We start from the raw sequence: 11,449 nt of genomic DNA, 5'->3' as shown, positions 1-11,449 counted from the left end.
GATCATTTTAATTTGAATCAGACTTGAATAAATGAAAAAAGTCGAACGGTAATCAGGCTATGAACCAAAAGCTATGTATTTGCTTCAAATGCGTTTCGCTCATGTAAAGACTTCACTAACTAAATATATCCTTAACTCTTCTATTTACCCATATTTTTACAAATAATGAGTTTTCTTCAGTTCAAACTCTCACAAAGACGATAGCTTTCAGACTTCTGATAATTCTCCTTGTTAGGGAAATAATGATTCCATTAAGAAAGTGCGATAGGGCATTAAATTTATATAAAGTTCGTTTAGCTAGGAATGAATTCCATTCCGTTTAATTTGAGTTATTTGACCTTTTCTGTTAGATTGAATACACATTAACGAACCTAAGATTAAACATTTAAGAAGTTTTTCTTCACAAAGTAATGCCTAAGGCGTTCAAAAGTGTCTTTACAGCAATGATATCATTTATAAAGTCAGTAAAAATGTTAGTTACATGTCTTAAAAGGACAAAACATGATCGAAACTTCACAATAAATTTATTAACTTTCTTTACATAATTAAGTTCCATCCAAATATGCTTTTTAATGTAATTACCTCCATTATTTAAACCTTTCCCGACGCTTTCTGCAAAAAAATCCAATTCAACGTCTAATATCCATTCTTAAACTGTCGTAGTTGTAGGTCTTCTTTTTCCACGTCTTCTGTAAGGTCATTTTCAAACAAATAATACAGCGAAAGTTTGATATGATATTGCATTTTCATCATACATTTTATGCAACTACCGAAAAAGTTCAGTGCAATTGCACTTTTTCATCTACAAAAAACTAATCACTGCCCTCATTTCCAGTCATTTGCACTTACCAATATTTATATTTACAATTGATTATTAGACAGATAGTTTCACAAAAGTCGCTACATCTCACAACAGAGATGTCACAAAGTTTCATCAAAATAAATTTTTACTGAAAATAATTACGAAGAAGTGCAACTAATTTTCGGACTGACCTACCTACCTAATATGACGGTTCAGTTTTCAGTTAGTAGTTCAGTTTTCAATTAGCACTAATTCTGTTATTTAAAAAACTAAACAGGCAATTTGATATGATAATTTATTAGCTTTCTTAGAAATGTGCGTCTATTCTACCTTTTCATTCATTTTTTAAACTTATTTTGACATTCGTTTCTACATATTTTCAAATGCATACAAACGAGAGTTGATCCTCTTGTAAATCAGTTCCTTTTCTATAAATTTGTAGTAATTTTGTATAGATAAAAAGCGAAGCTAAATATATTCTTAAAAATTTAAAAAATGTCCTTGGAACCTTAAAACTATATAGGAAAAGAACTCTTAAAATGTTTGAGAAAATTTATGCAAATATGAATAATATGTCTCTCAAGATTTACAATAACTATTCTAAATTAAAAACCTATGAATAAGATAGAAATAATAAAAAAAAATATAAACTATAAATAAATAGAATAGAATCAACTATGAATAAACAGAATAGAATAGAAAATATAGAATAAGCATAGTTAGATATTTTGATGAGAATAGATGTAGTAATAAATGAGTAATAAAATATTGCCTTTACAAACTAATGAAAAAAAATTAAAAAAGAAATAAATGTTTTATTTTTTGATTAAATAAATACGGGTAAAATTTCCCACTTTCCTAGCACAAGTTTAAAATTGGTTTTAAGTTTTTAACGCTCTTTACTTTTTGATTCTGGAAAATATTCCTTGGATAAAAAAACAGAAGTAAGTAAATACTCAAGAAATTGTGATACAAAAAATGCATGTGATATAATTAATGGCAAAAACGAATAATTTTCAAATTAAAAAAAATATATAAATGGTGACACACAAATGAATACAATAACATAGAGTTTTTAAGTCGAAGTAATATCTTTAATTAACGATAATTTCAAATTTAATTATATGAAAAATACAAAAATTTTGTATTAGAAACAGACGAAATATGCTTTAAAGATGTCGATGCAAGATAAAGCAATATACAGTATTAATAAAGAGAAGGAGATAAGATTCAAGTAAAATATAAAAATAAATGTACACAAATTTACATCATTTATCCCTCAGAGTATAAAATGAAAACAAAGTAAAAAGGGGGTCATTCCCCCCCCCAAAAAAAGCATAAAAAATTGAACATTGAAGTGATTTGTACGAAACATGCTAGCGATTCGGGTTATTTCCAGTTCGCTGGCCACCTTCTGATTTAAGACCGCATAAAAGTGTCTGTCAGCAAAAGAACTTCATGTACGGTCAAGACTATAAAAAGATAAAAATAAAAAGTTCCCATGGGCTATCTTAGGTTGTGGCTTAGGTTGTATCTTAGGTTGTTACTGGCTCGTGATATCGCTCAAAGCAGGCACATATACAGAAAGATAGAAAGGATCAGACATTTAGGGAAGGGGAAGAAGTGAACAACTTGAGTAACAAAAGCTAAGCTTGAATAGAAGCATCTCCCGAAAGAAAGATGGTGTCAATTGAAGCAGTAAAGTGTGTACTCAAGCGAGCTTGTCAGTGACAATTCCAAGTAGGGAGAAAGAACTTGGGAACCCCTAGATATCACTTCTTTCACCCTCCATTAGATACTGATTGTGAAGCAACTTCTGGGGCCTTTCGTTGTCTAGAGCTTTCTGCTGACGGTGACAGAGAACGCAATACTGATGCTGACTGCTGGCGAGCGGGGAAAGAAAAGGTACACCTACTTGGGAAGTCCGCGGCACTGGTCAGCAGGAATTGAATTAGCATGTGATTGATGTGACTTCTTTCACGATTTTAGGAATAGCGTTCTCTATATTGTATTACTACCTTTTATTTAGGTAAAAATATTTTATATATTTTGCAGACGTATAAATGATACAAAGATTCAATTTTCCTTTAGACTGAACCTACTAAAGCGTGTTGATGAGAATTATTTTAATAACTCACTAAAGTTAAGAACAAAAGACACACATAATACTTATATATGATTCTTCAGTCTTTCGTTAAAATCAAGAATTTAATTGTGTGCTAAGAAATGATATTTAGATTATATATTCTTAATCAAAATAATGACAATTATTCTGGTTAAATGCGCATTAATAAAGAGGATTTGTATGCGATATCATATACTAGGACTTTTTTTTTCAACAAAATAATTATAAAATTATTGAAATAATCTATTACTAAATAATGAAATGGATCATGTATTTTATTGCATCGTATCTGCTTATTTGAACAAAATATTTTATATGATTAAGTATTTTGGTGAAATGGTGAAAGATTCAAATTGCGATGTGAAAAGTAATACGTAGATGTTTTTTTTTCTTTTTCCTTCTTTTTTTCCGAGGGTTGATGTTGCTAACTAATTGAAGTCACTAAAATGAAAATTATTTTGATTTTCCTGTAAAATACGATAATGCATTTATTTATATGTGATATCCTATTCTAGAACTTTATTTCAGTGAAATATTTCATTGTGATTCAGAAAATTAACTAAAAATAACCCATCTTTTGAATTAAAAAAGTCAGTAAAATATTTTTGTAAAGTATTCATATCGGTTCAGAATAATTTTTTGTCCGTTAAGAGCACAATAATCGTTATTATACGCAATTTCATATTTCAACGCTCTTTATTTGAACAAAATATTTGAAATAAATTCTGATTTGAGAAATGATAACAGGCAAATAAATTTAGATAAAAAGTTTTGCTTAGTTTTTATGCCCATTTTAATGTGTGGAACTCATTTTGATAATTGGAACTTGGAATTTTATTTGTTATTTTGTTATATTATATTTATTTTGTAATTTTATTTGTTAAGACCTTTAATATCAGCCTAAAGTTTAATATAAATTGCAGCTTGAGAAAGGATGCAAAAATCATAATTTCATTTTTGGTTGGAATTTAATGGATGATTAGATGGAAATTATTTTGGCTGCTTTCTAACGTGCAAGGACAAAACGCATTATTCATATGTATTTTATATTTTCTTTTACAATATAATATTTTATATAATCAGAGATTTGAGAAATTTTCAATAATGGACACAATTTTCTTTCTCGGACACGAAGTATAGAGGAAATATTACAATCGTCAAAAATAAATAAATAAAACTTGAGCTTTTTTACGAACCTCCACATTTCAGAACTCACCGAGTCCAAAAAACACACTTTTGGGATTATGTTTGTCTGTCATTCGGTTTGTCTGTGAACACGGTAACTCAAAAATTCTTAGAGCTAGACAACTAAAATTTTGTATATGAAATGACAACAAAATTTGTTGATTTTTATCAAATTTAGAGCGAGATCTATTGAGAGGAAGTCTCTCTGTCTGGCTGTTTGAGTAGGGATTGCAATACCGGCATACCGGGATACCGAATACCGGTATTTTGAGCCGTTTGTACAATTTTGTAAAACCGGTATTCACAAGTTTAAATACCGTTTTTTCGGTATTTATTAGGAATTTTTAAAATTGTCTCCACTATATGTTCAGGGATCGCCAACATAGCAAAATAGTATACGATTTTGTATTTATGTCTCCCTAACGGGCGAAATTAATTAGATAATTAATGGCTTAATTAATCGCTTAAATCTAAATTAGCGAAACATGGATTATCCCTGAAAGAAGATATTGTATCCATAACGACTGATGGAGCAACAGTTATGAAAAAAGATGGAAAGTTGATTGGCGCACATCAGCAATTGTGCTATGCTCATGCAATTCAATTAAGAGTAAAAGATGTATTGTACCAAAAAAAGAAAGAACAGAAGAATCCAAATACTGTGAATATAAAAACTTCGGATTCCAACTTTGAAAGTAAAAGTGTGAGTGATATTGACAATGAAGATAATGACAATATAATTATTGAAGAAGATATTGCTAATGAGGATGAAATATTAACCCATCAAGAATTGCTTCCTATAATTTATAAAGTTCGAAAAATTGTTAAGACATTTAAACGTTCTCCTATAAAAAATGACATATTACTAAAATATATACTAACTGAAAATATAACAATATATGTTAATATTAGATTCTAAAACACGTTGGAACAGTTTACTCCTAATGATGGAACGATTTTTGAAACTGAGAAATCCAATCCAAAAAGCAATAATAAACTTAAACCTGTAAATTAATTTTTCAGATAGTGAATTCGACTTAATATCCAGAACTGTATCAGCTCTACTTCCAATAAAACTGACTATTGAGGCATTATGTAGGAGAGATTCTAATTTATTAACAGCTAATGCAACAATAAATTTCATGTTGCAGTCACTGAAAGAACAGCACAGATCACTATCTGAAGAATTGTATATTACATTGAAAAATCGCACAGAAGAAAGGCATACCGAAATAGAAAATATCTTATGGTATTTACATAATTATAATGATTTTAAAAATGAAAAAGGAAAGAAAATAACCAATTCAAATCTGATTAAATTTATAGTAAATTTTCTTAAATTTTTTTACCCACAAACCTATCCACATTTAGAAGAATTCGGTTCAGTTATCGAAGATTATGATGATACTAATGTCGATAGTGAAAAGGAATTGCCTCTTGAACAAAAATTAGAATTAGAGATAAATAAAAAAATTTCAACGAACCAAAATACAATACAGAAATCAGCTATATCCAAAACCATCCGACGAGAAATCGATTTATTTGAAGATGAGGGATTTAGAGGTAAATACTTGGAAAAAGTATATCGCGCATTGCTAACAGTACTACCAACTAGCGTAGATGCCGAAAGAGCGTTTTCGACAGCTGGTAATTTTTGCACAAAATTACTTTTCAGGCTTAATGACAGTACAATTGATGCATTATATTTTTTAATATCACTTTTCAAAAATTTGTAATAGTACCACAGACTGAATAGTGATATTTGCACTTTTTTTGTGATTTAAATAAATAAGATGTTCCTTTACTTTTTTGTGATTCTTTATGTACTGTTATAATTTATAGGTTACAATTTTTTTTTGTGATATTTACACTCTCTAATAAAACTGGCAAATAAAACAAAGAAACACATTTGTTTTCTTTCTTTTTCTAAAATTTCTAATACCGGTATTAAAACCGGTATTCTGATATTAAGATCTAAAAAAATACCGAATACCGGTATTGAAATTTTGGTCCGATAATGCAATCCCTATGTTTGAGTATAAGTGAGCTCGATTATTACAAAAATCAAACAGCTGCGTAGATAAAATTTGGTACATAGGTTTGGCATCTAAAATACGGGTACTTACCAAATTTTGATAATAAACCATCAAATAGATGACCGTCAGGTGCATTTAAATGCATTAACTCATCATTGACTTAAAAAATGAAATTCTGTATGTTGTCTTGTGATTCCAAATGTAGTTTCATGGCAAATTTTCGTGTCAAAAAGGCATCCAAAATACCTGTTCTCGTGAGAGATCTCGCCAAAGATCGCAATCAGTGCCATACCAGGTACTCGTGTCCTTACTCAACGGCGTTTAAACCATGAAGACTTCTTTTTGAAAAATTAATTTTATTACGTAATATCTTTATAAATTAGTTCCTTTTTCTAAATTTATTAATAATGAAATTCTTTTATTAATAATGAAATTCTAGAATATTTTTTGTTTATAAATTTTAAACAATAAAGAAACATTTGTTGGTTTCTTTACTGTTTTATCGTATGCAATTGTTTATCAGTGAATAAATAGAACAAACACTCAAATGGAAACTGAACTGAACCACACTTTGAAACTAATTGGATTTGAAAAATCCCCCAACTTTTAGAAATTTTAAAAAATATTTATTTATTTTTTGCTCTGCGGATGTTAATTATTCTTCCGCCCAATACTTTGAAATTATACTTGATTTTGTAAGTTTTCAAACTACTCTGATTTGATTTTCTTGATTTTATTGGCACAAGAGCCATAATGTCGGCTATGCTGCGCCAAACTGTGTTTTTCTGGCTTAAAATATAAAATTTCAGCTATAAAAACAATGTGAAAATTTTTAAAAAAGATGGAGAAAACTTAGATATGTGGATAAAAACCTATTGATTTCAAAAATGCAAAAATTTGAACATTTGAAAGGCTTTTCACAAGGGATGTCCTAAAAGCTCCAGAACAAAGTCTGAGTGCTGTGTGATGAACAGGGTCCAGTTTTTTTAAAACACTTTTTCTGGCAGATCCATAAATTTCGCTGCCGTAATCCAATTTAGAGAGCACCGTGGCTTTATAAATTTTAATCAAGGATTCTCTGTCCGCTCCCCAAGCTGTAGATGACAAGACTTTTAAGATATTCAAAGATTTTTCGCATTTTTTCCGTAATAATTTTACATGAGGGAGAAAGGTTAGCTTTTTGTCAAAGATTATACCTAAGAACCGGATCTCGTCTAAAAATGGAATGATTTCCTCATTTAATTTGATTAGGGTTAGAGTGTAAATTTCTTTTACGGCAAAAGTGAACACCCGCAGTTTTTGATGTAGAAATATTAAAACCATTATTATTGCACCATTGTGTAATACTATTAACTGCAATCTGCAATTGTCGTTCTATAAAATTCATATTTATCCCCGTACATGAAATGTAGAGGTCGTCAACGTATAAATGGCCCTTCACAGTTGGCGATAGTTGTCTTAAAATACTATTGATTTTTAAAATAAAACGCGTCACACTTAAAACGCTGCCTTGAGGAACCCCTTCCTCTTGGATGAAGTCTGAAAATTCAGACTGCACTTTAACTTGAAATTTCCTGAGTTTCAACAAATTTCTTATAAAAATAGGTAGGTTTCCTCTTAGTCCTTGATCATGCAAATCTTTCAAAATCCCGTATCGCCAGGTTCGATCATATGCCTTTTCGATATCGAAAAATATGGCAACTAAGTGCTTTCTTTGTAAAAAAGCGAGGCGGATGTCTGTTTCAAGAGTCAAAAGATTGTCGGTGGTGCTACGACCCTTCCGAAATCCACTCTGAGAAGGATGAAGAAAGTTATTGTTTTCCAGGTAATAAATTAGTCTGCGATTAATTATACGCTCAAGTAATTTACAGAGGCAACAGGTCAAAGCAATGGGACGATAGTTTGACGGATTCTGAGGATCTTTTCCTGGTTTCAACAAAGGAATTATTATTGCGTTTTGCCAAATAGTAGGAAAGTAGTGTTCGCGCCAGATACGGTTGTAGAAAAGTAATAAGGCTTTTTGAGACTCGACTGTTAAATGTTTGATCATGGAGTAGCTAATATTGTCCGGTCCTGGAGAAGAGTTGTGGACACTAGATAAGCATGATTGTAATTCCAGAAACGTTAGATCGCAGTTGTAGGGCAATGTAATCCGAGAATTAAAGTTTAACGCTTGTTTTTCTGCATTCTTTTTGTAACTCAAAATTTGAGGAGGGTAATTTTGGCTGTTAGAAGTATGCGCGAAAGTTGAAGCAATGCAATTTGCAATATCTTTTAAGGATGAAATTGTATTTCCTTTATGTGCTAAAGTAGAAACGGCGTTAGTGTGAGAAACACCTGAAGCTCTTTTTACTTTATTCCACAGAGAACGGCTGGATATTTATGATATTAGATATTAGAAACAATGATTAGAAACAAAGAATTAGTGAACAAAGAAAAGTGATATTAGAAACAAAGTTTCGCCAAGAAATTCTTCGACTGCGTCGTTGAATTTTTCTGGATTCTGCTCTGGTCTTTTTAAAATAGATAAAATTTTGTGTGGTGGAATATCTTCGAAAAATACTCCAGGCCTTTTTCTGTTTTTTGTATGCCTGTTGGCAATCGGCATTCCACCAGGGCATGTTTTGTTTTCTTCTAATGCCAGACGTTTTTGGGATAGAATTGTCTGCCGAGTCGATTATAGTGTTAACAATGTGTTTTAATGCTTCCTCAATAGTTGAAGATTTAATTATGTAAGAATTAATATTAGCCAGAGAGGTGAACTTCTGCCAGTCTGCTGCATTTAAAACATATTTAGGAGGATGATAAGAGCCACTGATACTGTGTCTATTATCTGTTAAAATTAAAGTAAAGTGGTCACTATTATATAGATCATTGTCAACCGTTAAATTTCGAAAAGGCAGGAGTGCTGGAGAACAAATTGCCAGATCAATTGAATGGAATGTTCGCGTTGGTAAGTGAAAATGTGTTATTTCATCTGTGTTTAAAAGGCATAAATTATGATCAACAAGCAGTTGTTCGATTTTTTGACCCCGTGTGTTTGAATTACAGCTACCCCATAAAGTGTTATGACCATTAAAGTCTCCCAAAATAATGAACGGAGTTGGGAGTTGGGAAATTAAGTTATTCAAATCTGTTTGATCAACTGTTTCGTTGGGAAGCAAGTAGAGACTACAAATGGTGATTAAAGATTGCATATGAACGTGGATTGCCACTGCTTGAAGATTAGTGTTCAGAATCAAAGGTATGGATGGGATATTACTCGCTGTAAGAATTGCAACGCCACCAGACGTTCTATTTTGCATTTGGTGCTTGCTAAAAATTTGGTAATTAGGAATATTATTTTTATCTGTTTTAAGATACGTCTCTTGTAGTGCAATACAGGTTGGTTGATATTTATAAATGAGGTCTCTAAGTTCTGAAGACTTATTCATAAACCCTCTGCAATTCCAGGAAATAAATGAAGCCATTAATTACAAACCAAAAAACAGAAAATGAGAGACTGAAAGAAGAAGACAACAAAGGGAGCTAGAAGTCACCAGCCTCACTGGTGGACATTTCATCTTCAGATGGATGAACTTTAAAAAGTGAATCACTATCTTCGCCATCATTAAAGTTTTTCTTTCGTGAATCTTTTAAAAAATCTTGTCGGGTAGGTGATCGATTTGCAGAAGTATTTAAAATATTTTGATCTCTTTTATTGGCTAATATTCGAACACGTTTGCTAGATTTAGATTCTTTCACTTTCTCTTTATCATTTGACTTATTCATCGTTTTTTTATTTTCCCGATCACTTTTTGCATTAATCTTTACAGTGGATGAATTGTTATTTGTTGATAAGGATCTATTGGTATTATTTGGAGACATATTTGATGCCGTCTTTATATTTAATAAATTATTTGTAGGAGTTGCAGACGCATTTGCCTGTTCATCACTGCTAATAGTGGGATAAGGTGGGTTTGGTTGAATTTCTGGTACAGGAGTTGAATTGGTAGTTGCCTGTGATATAGCGGGGGACGATGAAGCATTTTCCCAAGACTTTTTAATTGCAAGAAGTTCTAGCCAGTCACTTTTTTTAATTGTTATTAATTCATTATTAACAAGAGTATTTGCTGCTATAGTTGATGTAAGATTATTTATGGCAGAGGTTGTTTGTTGTGATGGGGAGACTGATGGATTTAGTGCAGATGCATAAGAGAGGTTTGGTTTGGGTGTTCTGTCTGCGACTATTTTTCGAGCGTCAGGAAAAGAGAGATTTTTTGTTATTTTAACTGTCAAGATTTCCTTTTCTAATTTATAATGTGGGCATGATCTGGAATACGATGGATGATCACCATCGCAGTTATGGCATTTTGCTTCTGTAGAATTGCAGATGTTACTTTCGTGATCTGGAATAGAGCACCGAGCACAAATTTGTTTTCCCTGACATGCCGTTATTGTGTGGCCAAACTTTTGACATTTAAAGCAGCGCAGTGGATTAGGTATAAAGTGTTTAACCGGACAGTTTATATAAGCTATTTTAACGGATTTTGGCAGTACAGGAGTGTCAAATGTAAGAATGAGATGTTTTGTTGGGAGGTTCAGTCCATTTCGTTTGATTGTAATTCGGCGAACTGCTATGACTTTTTGGCTTTTCAAACATTCTAGTATATCTTCTTCCAGATCTTTTTGAAATTCTCTTTCGGAAATAACGCCTCTTGAATGATTGAGTGTACGATGTGGAGCGACTTTGACATCTATGTTCCCTATTTTTTCTAGTTTCAATATATTTTCCGATTGTTTCATATTCATGACTTCTATTAAAAGTTTTCCACTGTTCAGTTTTTTAATTGATTTTACATCTCCGACAAGGGCAGAGATACTTTTATGAATTAAAATGGGAGATATGTTCTTTAAGTCATTATTTTCAGAAAAAATTACAAAAAATTTAAAAAAAGCATTATTTTGTTGATTAGTAGAAAGACCCATGCGATATGGTGAATGATTCGGGCTCGACGGCACCGCCCACCACGGAGCCCAACAAGGGATGGCAGCCACCGGCTCTGGCTCACCCCAGCCTCGGCGCTTACCATGGTGCTGATCGAAACCCATACGCTGGAAGTCACTCCCGGGGACAGTGACCACCCTTAACGCCAAGCATAAGGAGTGACCCCTTCGCTTGATCCCCTTGAGCAGCCCAGTTAAGTGTCTGAGATACCGGCCGATTGATACACCGGGGACCGAAATGTACCACCCGTCTAATGGGTCGCCACGCACGGCAAACACGTGGGGGTATTTGCTGTCCATGAGAAGCAAGAAGCA

At 32.1% G+C, this 11,449-nt stretch overlaps 1 protein-coding gene across 1 annotated transcript; it reads right to left on the bottom strand.

The window, feature by feature from the left end:
- Positions 1-9,676: 9,676 nt before the first annotated feature.
- On the bottom strand, positions 9,677-11,239 carry LOC129959906 (uncharacterized protein DDB_G0289357-like). The gene is made up of 2 exons (XM_056072804.1): positions 11,218-11,239; positions 9,677-10,317 (listed from the first exon to the last, which is right to left on the bottom strand). Exons 1-2 carry the CDS (start codon positions 11,237-11,239, stop codon positions 9,677-9,679), a joined length of 663 nt encoding a protein of 220 aa, XP_055928779.1.
- Between the last annotated feature and the right edge of the window lie 210 nt (positions 11,240-11,449).

The sequence above is a fragment of the Argiope bruennichi genome, chromosome X2 (genome assembly GCF_947563725.1).
Source record: "Argiope bruennichi chromosome X2, qqArgBrue1.1, whole genome shotgun sequence".
Lineage (NCBI taxonomy): Eukaryota > Metazoa > Arthropoda > Arachnida > Araneae > Araneidae > Argiope > Argiope bruennichi.
The sequence above is the reverse complement of the archived record's forward strand: the minus strand, read 5'-3'. Positions and strand labels throughout refer to the sequence as shown.